Source organism: Juglans regia, chromosome 11 (assembly GCF_001411555.2).
Source record: "Juglans regia cultivar Chandler chromosome 11, Walnut 2.0, whole genome shotgun sequence".
Lineage (NCBI taxonomy): Eukaryota > Viridiplantae > Streptophyta > Magnoliopsida > Fagales > Juglandaceae > Juglans > Juglans regia.
Window position 1 is genome coordinate 1,390,295 of NC_049911.1, and position 8,218 is coordinate 1,398,512.

The 8,218-nt window shown below is 36.4% G+C and overlaps 1 protein-coding gene across 1 annotated transcript; it reads left to right on the plus strand.

Annotated features, from left to right (window-relative positions):
- The first annotated feature begins 507 nt into the window (after positions 1–507).
- Positions 508–6,981, plus strand: LOC109021939 (sugar transporter ERD6-like 5). Its single transcript, XM_019004680.2, has 18 exons — positions 508–1,008; positions 1,319–1,381; positions 2,096–2,185; positions 2,319–2,378; positions 3,088–3,153; positions 3,238–3,303; positions 3,377–3,452; positions 3,539–3,603; positions 3,778–3,870; positions 5,010–5,090; positions 5,173–5,257; positions 5,350–5,393; positions 5,467–5,529; positions 5,601–5,660; positions 5,753–5,806; positions 6,319–6,378; positions 6,496–6,610; positions 6,719–6,981. The coding sequence occupies exons 1-18, from the start codon at positions 811–813 to the stop codon at positions 6,835–6,837; spliced, it is 1,458 nt and encodes a 485-aa protein (XP_018860225.1). The 5' UTR covers positions 508–810; the 3' UTR covers positions 6,838–6,981.
- Positions 6,982–8,218: the final 1,237 nt, after the last annotated feature.

Sequence of the window (8,218 nt, forward strand, 5' to 3'; positions counted from 1 at the left end):
TACAATGATAGCGTCAATTATGACGATGCTATCGAGAATCTTTCTACTAAGAACTTTTATGTAATTAGGGTTGTAATCGAGTCGAGCTTGGACTTGAGATGTTTATCTTATTTTCTTTTAGGCTTGGCTCAATGAGCTGAGTTCTCAACTCGAACACGACTTTAGCCCAAAAAGAGCTCGAACCCGGCTGGCCTCGGCTTGAGTTATTTTATTTTATTTTATTATTTATATAAAATTTAATAACTAAGAAATTAGAGTAATTAAAAAAATCTAACTTTGATGAAAACTTTACAACTAATAAATAAAATTTCTATCGAATTAAAAAATTATAAATAATTCATATGAAACTCGTTGATTTTTATGCTAATGAGTGGACCTCAACAAATGTTAACTGTGTCATTTAATAACAGAGCGAAAATCTGTTTTTACGCTAGTTCTATTTAACCGAGGGGACTATGTAACGAAGTGGGGTTCATTTGCAGCCCTCCATTAATGATCTCCTTCCAAGTGTTTTTCATTTGAACACCATTGTATTCGGAAGTTTCAAATTTACATGCGGTACCCACTCAACAGCATGGACAGGACAACCTTTGAGACATCTGAAAAAAGATATGAAAGTTAAAAGTGAGGGGTAAACTGAAAGGTAGTTTTGAACTAGGGGCGAGGTGAGAGTTTTGGTAGTCTGGTGATCAATTTAAAAGGGTGGACAATTTGGTAGGAGCATACTTTTCTTATAATTATTCATACATGAGATCATTGTGTTCTGTGCATGGGAATATTGAAGGAAGTTAGGGGAGAGAGAGAGAGAGGATGGAAGAAGGAGCAACATCAAGGTCATTACTTCAGAAACAGAAGCTGGATGATAATGAGGAGTTGATCAGGATCAGCTGTGGTGAAGAAGATGAGGGTTTGTTGTTGCAGAGTGATCAATCCTCATCAACCATCACAGTTGTTGTTGTCCTTAGCACCTTAATCGCCGCATGCGGATCTTATGCTTTTGGAAATGCTGTAAGTACCCCATCGTTCAGATCATGCACTGCTTTACGTTTTCTAAGGGTTGAGTAGAACTGTACAGTTTTTTTGTGTCATACTCTCTAGACTTTTAGGTGATTTCGTCGGTGAACAGTATATAAGCAGTAACTTTTTTACTCTCCTTCCTTGTGTACTTAAAATTACATGTAAGACGACTCCCAACTAATTACCTTTTTTTTTTGTTTAATTCTATTTTCAACCACTAGTATATGATTCTATAAATATATATATATATATATATCTGGTTGTATATGATTCTATATATATATATTATATTGTTTTGCAGGTAGGGTATTCGTCACCAGCTGAGTCAGGAATTGAGGATGATCTTGGCCTTGGCTCGGAGGAGGTCAGTATGGTTGAAAATGTGTAGGGTGGTTCGGAAAGTGTAGGCTGTAGGGTAAGAGCCAGAGGTTTTGGACCATTACCATATGCGGCTTGGGGGGAGTTTTTGTGGCTGACAACGTTTAGGAATAATTTTTACCAAGATCCCATAAATTTCTTTATAAATATGAGGTGAAAAATATAAATGATCCTGTAATTTGATGATGGCATTTGTCCTCTCTTTTACAAGGGAAGCCAATCAAGTCTCATACCATAAATCCCTTGTGAAAAAATTGGGATGAAGTTATATTGTAGTAAATACAAAAGAGTGAGAACTTTCTTTTATTTATGTGTGTGGTTTTTTTTTTTTTTTTTAAGAAGAGCCGGTAGCCACCCTCGTAGCAACTCTGTCCCAAGTTTATTAAGCAGCCCTCACTTTTGGCGGATGAATACCGTGGTTACAAAACTAGCATCTGAGAGTTTACATATAGGAAAATAACAAACTCCCAAACACAAACCAACCAAAAAGAGAACAAAAGAAAAACAAAAGACCACACCCAGAAATCAAAGCAGAACTAAACAGGCCTAATAGATGTGTGTGGTTATTTGTTGATACGTACAATGTATTGATACGTTAATCAAAGTGGTTTATGACCAAAATTTATTTTTGTTACAGTCTTTTATTTAGATATATATATATATATATTTTCTCATTCTTTGTGCATAATATGGTATGCAGTATGCGGTTTTTGGATCAGTACTAACCATTGGAGCAATACTGGGGGCAATATCTAGTGGGAAATTTGCAGACTTCTTTGGTAGGAGAGGTGTAAGTTTTTTGAACAAGTTTTTTACTTTTTCTCTAAATAATTCTCTGCCGAGCCTAATTTTTAAGTTTCACATTGGACCATGTTTTTTTTTTTTTTTTTTGTTGATTTGTATTGGTTAATCTTGTGATGCAGGCAATGGGAGCTGCAGAAATGTTCTGCATCCTGGGTTGGCTTGCAATGGCATTTTCAAAGGTCTTGTTATCATTTCTTTCCTTTTACATCTTTTTCTTTTTTCTTTTTATGACTAAAAGCCTTCTTTTTAGATGCTTGTATTTCTCATTGATTTGGCTTTATATCCTCTAAAAAAGTTTGATTGCGAGTAACTCTAGAAGAAAAGTTTCAGAGCAGACATTAGAACGAGAGACGTATTAAATTCCTTGTTCTTAATGGAGTTTCAAACTCAGGTTCTATACACAATTACTTGAGCATATATGGCAGGTAGGATATTGGAGATAATTTCTATTCCATATATAATTAATTTAGTGAGGGATATTGTAGGAGTTTGAGTTGGTATCTTGTACTTGTTCTTCCAAGTAGTGTCATCCACCGGTTTTCATTGAGCTAGGTTCTGTGGTTTTTCTCGTTTGATTTTTCCATGTAAAGAATATTCTGTGACATCAACATGACACAGGACATATCAAACATATATTAGTGAATCAATAATGCTACAAATGTAATTAGTGCATGATATTGTGTATGTTTTGTCTTGATTATATGGTGTGATTAAATTCTCAGCACATTTCCAGTGTTTGAATTGTCCTTTAGCTTGAATTTGTGATAGTTTTGGAAAATACTTATTTAGCCCCTTCCAGATCGTAAATTAGCAATGTTGAAATTTCAGAATCAAACTAAACTTAAATGAATGAAATCATAGAATAAAATGTGTGATTCTCGTTGGCAGGATGCTTGGTTGCTTGACCTTGGAAGATTTTTGGTGGGATGTGGAATTGGAGTTCTTTCTTATGTGGTAATTGTAATTATAGTGTATAGACTTCAAATTTGAGCACTTTTGTTACAAAGAAGTATATATACTGACACTATTCTTTTACAGGTTCCTGTTTATATTGCAGAAATTACACCGAAGAATGTCAGGGGAGGTTTTACATCACTTTCTCAGGTAACTTTCTTATACTAGATTTGATATTAAAGTTAACTCTGTCGGATGTCCCTTTATATTTTCCATTTTGCAGTTCATGATCAGTAGCGGCCAAGGTCTTACATTTCTCATTGGTTCTCTTGTCAGTTGGCGCACCTTGGCTCTAATAGGTCACCTATATATTCAGTCCTCCATTGCTGTTAACACAGATAAGATAGCTGAATATGATTGGCATCTATGTTGATATCGTTTTCAGGAATCATTCCATGTCTTGTACATCTGTTAGGCCTATTTTTCATCCCTGAGTCTCCCAGATGGTTGGTGAGTCCAATTCAAGAGCTTCTGTTGGAAGTTTTCTAGGTTGGCTTGTTCATGTTGGCTTGTACAGCTTCAACAAGTGAAAACCGAGTTTCACATTGCAATTTTATTTTCAGAAATTAAAGTTGCACTAGTATTCATTAAAGTTGCAATAATAAAGAATGTGGTTGCCTGTAGGCCAAATGTGGTCGTGTAAAAGAGGTTGAAGCCGTGCTGCAATTCCTCAGGGGTAAAAATGCTGATATCTCTCAAGAAGCATCTGATATCATAGTAATTCCCATTTCCTCCAAACTTCATGAGGCAGCTAATATCAAGCTTTAAGCTTTAACTATAATTATTATACTTTACTTGTACTACTGACGTCATAAATCTTGTTCTTATTCTCATTCTCATTCCATTTTAGCAGAGTGATAAGCAATCTGGTTCACTTCCCTGTAGATATGCCTCCATTGTACCACCGGAAGTTGACAACATGAATGGATTTCTCAAAAAATATCAATGACCAGCCAATGGCATGGTCCTTCCCGCAGAACCAATCAGCCACCACCTTAGAATCAGATTCAATTCACACCATATAAAAATGTAGCTTCCAATGTAACTTTAGCCCATCGAAAATGGCACAGACTTCACCATTTAGAACCTATCCCATGGCAAGAAGAGAATGCAGCCAAAAATACATCTCTAGAATCTCTCAAAACCCCACCACCGCGACTATGATCTGGATTACGAAGGCCACTCCCATCAACATCTTGCTTAAGCCAACCAGGTTTAGGCCTTTCCCATAGCAAGATCTGCAGCCTAGGGGAATAAGCAGGAATACGGCCCCTACTGAAGTGCTGCAGCAGTATAGAATCCACACTTGATACAAAATGTAATTTGTAAGTTCAAGAATTAAGTTCAATTAGAAAATATTTATCTTAAAGGGCACAGTCAGCACCTCCTCCTTTTGCCCTTCCATTCAAGCTTTACATTTGAGCCATAAAAGCCATGAAACAAAGAATACAACAAACCAATAACTAGCCCCTACTGAGAAGAAGACTTGGCCTTATTAAACCAATACATCACACAAGCATGCCTGCCATTATTCAGATGGTTTATAAAACCCAACAGATCTGCAAAAAAAATTCCAAACAGGCCTAGCAAAGTTACCATTGACAGGACATGATCTGAAGTCTTCATTTTCGGTTCTAGACAGCAATCACACACATATATAAGCTAAGGGTGTAGTTAGACTCCGAATACTAGAATCAAAAGGATCAGCATGGTGAAAGCATTTCCACATAAAAAGTGGAAATTTTAGAAGAAAGGACTTTCACCCAACCAATTTACTCCAAGATGGAGAGTTGTCATTATATTTATAAATTTTTGCTTCAATACAATTGATGTCATGGGCTTTCCTTGTACCACAGGAATATACAGAAAACCTTCAACTGATTTCTGAAGATGGAATTCGACACCTATTCCAGAAGAAATATGCTTATTTAATAATGGTCAGCACAGTAAATTATTCACATGTATGACCGTTTCTGTCCTTTTCTTTTGTGATCTCTAGACATTTCGAAACTGTTATAGATTGGAGTCGGGCTTATGGTTTTTCAACAACTTGGTGGACTTAACGGGTTTGGATTTTATGCAAGTACAATTTTTGAATCGGCAGGTAATTTATGGGAACTATATTAATTATCCATATGGTTGATTGAGAGAAACGTGTAATAGATAATTAAAGAGATAATAGTTGCTGTGTGACAGGTTGTTCAATTAAGCTTGGGACTATAGCAGCGGCAGTTGTTCAGGTTCAGTGTAATCTTCATACATGTGGTATATAACTTGCTCCTTTTCTAACATTGAATGGTCATTGCTCTGCAGATTTCAATGACAGCTGTGGGAGTGTTCTTAATAGACAAGTGTGGAAGACTTCCACTTCTCCTGGTCAGAACCGAGCAAATTCCTTTTTATGTCTGTAGTTATTTGATGACTCTAACACTGGAGTCTGCTTGCAGATATCTGCGGCCGGATCATGCATAGGTTGTTTACTCACTGGATTTGCATTCTTCTTGCAGGTTATTTATGAAGCAAAATTCTAGGTTGAGCATATAGTTATTTTCCTCTAAATATTCACTGTATCCTAAAAAGGTGAAAATGATATAAGCAGGATCTTCAATGCGGGAAGGACCTCGTTGCCATGATGGTACTAATTGGAGTGCTGGTAATGCAAACACCAACATGTTTTCTGATTGAACTTATGCTTTGGTTTTCTTTTTCGTTAATCGAGTTGTAGAATGAAAATTCAAAATAATCGAAGTAAGAGAAGAAAAAATTCAAGCAAGGACACCCTCCCATATTGTTCCCCGTAAGTAGGATTGCCTGTTGATCTCTGCCAACCTTTGAAATTGCAACATCTGACTAACACCACAGGTCCATTTTTTACCTTTTCCTAAGCATTATTTGAATCAAACACCTATCCTTAACCCAGCCTACTTCTCAATAGCTAAAAGCAGAAGAGTGTAACAACCCAGGCACGATGAAACAAGTAATTAAATGGTTGATTGTCCTGTCCCCTGCATGGGCATACAGCAGTTACAAGCTGGGAGTACAAAGTTTTAACTAAAGAGCAGGTCAAACTGAGAATTTGTCAATGAACACAGTCACTATAATGGCGAGCTACATACTGCATGCATTTATTTTCCAGGTAAATTAATCATAAGATTATGAAATTAGGTATACTGGGCTTCTTTTGAGCTAGGCATGGGAGGAATACCATGGATTATGATGTCAGAGGTACATTGATCCTTCTAAAACTTCACTTCAAAACCAGACTACTAAAAAGTTAAGCAGGAGTGCGACATAACGGTTAAAGCATTAGCTTGAAATCGAATAGTTGGCTACTTTTTTCAGATATTCCCTATAAACATAAAGGGTTCAGCTGGAAGCCTTGTGACTTTGGTCAGCTGGATTGGTTCATGGCTTACTTCTTACACTTTCAACTTTTTGTTCGAGTGGAGCTCAGCAGGTGATGCCTCCCTTATTCTGCCCTATATCTTCCTTGATAACTTCGTAAATCACTAAATTCTTGTGTGTATTATATATATAATCGATGGTATTGGGTGCACCATTTCAGGGCCATTCTTCATATACGCAGGCGTATGTGGTATGGGGGTTTTATTTATTGCTAAGATGGTGCCAGAGACGAAGAAGCTTGCTCTAGAAGAAATCCAAGCATCAATTACTGTACAATAAGAAAATCTTAGTTACAAGTGGTATCGATTATCTATATGCATGGTTTTTTAGCTGATCTTGCTAATTCTCTGTCTGGACACTAAACTTTTTACACAAAAATAATTTTTATCTCACTTTATATATATGATATTTCTTTTGGATCGATCTGTTGGAAGAGAAAAACTGATATTCTATTCTAGAGGGAAGAGAGGAGAGACTATTTCTGAAATTTCTCTAAGTGAATTACTTCTCAAGTGGCTTGCTTTGTGCCAATGCATACATGGGTATTTATAGGCTTGTAGATTCACCTAGCATTTACTCTAATACATGAACTTCTCTAGTACATGAATATCCAAGTACATGAATACCCCAAATACATGAATCTCCAAATTCATGAATTACTTCTTCCAAGATGAACCTAGACTCTAGTTCATGAATATACTAAAAGACAACTTTATTTAAGTTTATTATTCAACACCCACCTTTAAACTTAATTATTGGTAACTCCGAGTAACATCCGCAACTTGTTAAAAGTATCATACTTGAGAGGCTTCGTAAAAATATCTGCAACTTGATCATGGGTCTTCACGAATTTGACTTGTACTTCATTCTTGACAATGCATTCTCGAAGAAAATGAAATCTTGTATCAATATGCTTGCTTCTATCATGAAAAACTGGATTTTTCGCCAATGCAAGTGCCGACTTGTTATCAACAAAAATCTCTGTGGCTTCCTCTTGTGGCATGAGTAGTTCCTTCAATAACATTCTCAACCAAATTGCATGACAAACACAAGATGTCGCAGCAACATATTCAGCTTCACATGTAGAGAGCGTTACAATTGGTTGCTTCTTAGAACTCCAAGTAAATGCCGTATTTCCCAAATAAAACACAAAACCGGTAGTGCTCTTCCGGTCATCCAAGTCTCCGGCCCAATCACTATCACTATACCCCACAAGCTTAAATTCATTAGAAAATGAATAAAGAAGTCCGTAATCAATAGTACCTTTTAGATAACGTAGAATCCTCTTAGTCGCTTTGAAATGAATTGTGCTTGGTGACTCCATATATCGGCTAACAAGTCCAACTCCATAAAGTATATCAGGTCTTGTGCAAGTCAAGTATCTCAAACTTCCAACAAGACTCTTGAATGTTGTGGGGTCTACCTTCTCTCCGTCTTCATGCTTGGACAATTTCGCTCCACATTCAACTGGGGTGCTCACGGATTGACAATCTTCCATCTTGAATCTTTTGAGAATTTCCTTTGCAAAACCTTCTTGAGAGATAAAAATTCTATCTTTCATTTGTTTGATCTCAATGCCAAGATAATAAGACATAAGACCAATATCGGTCATTTCAAATTCTCTCATCATAGCTTTCTTAAATTCTCCAAACATGCTTGA

Bases quoted from the DNA above. Each gene is read 5' to 3' on its own strand.
- LOC109021939 (XM_019004680.2), top strand. From the start codon at position 811: ATGGAAGAAGGAGCAACATCAAGGTCATTACTTCAGAAACAGAAGCTG. The intron at 5,394-5,466 runs GTTCAGTGTAAT...ATTGCTCTGCAG, and splicing joins TAGCAGCGGCAGTTGTTCAG to ATTTCAATGACAGCTGTGGG. The intron at 6,611-6,718 runs GTGATGCCTCCC...GCACCATTTCAG, and splicing joins GTTCGAGTGGAGCTCAGCAG to GGCCATTCTTCATATACGCA.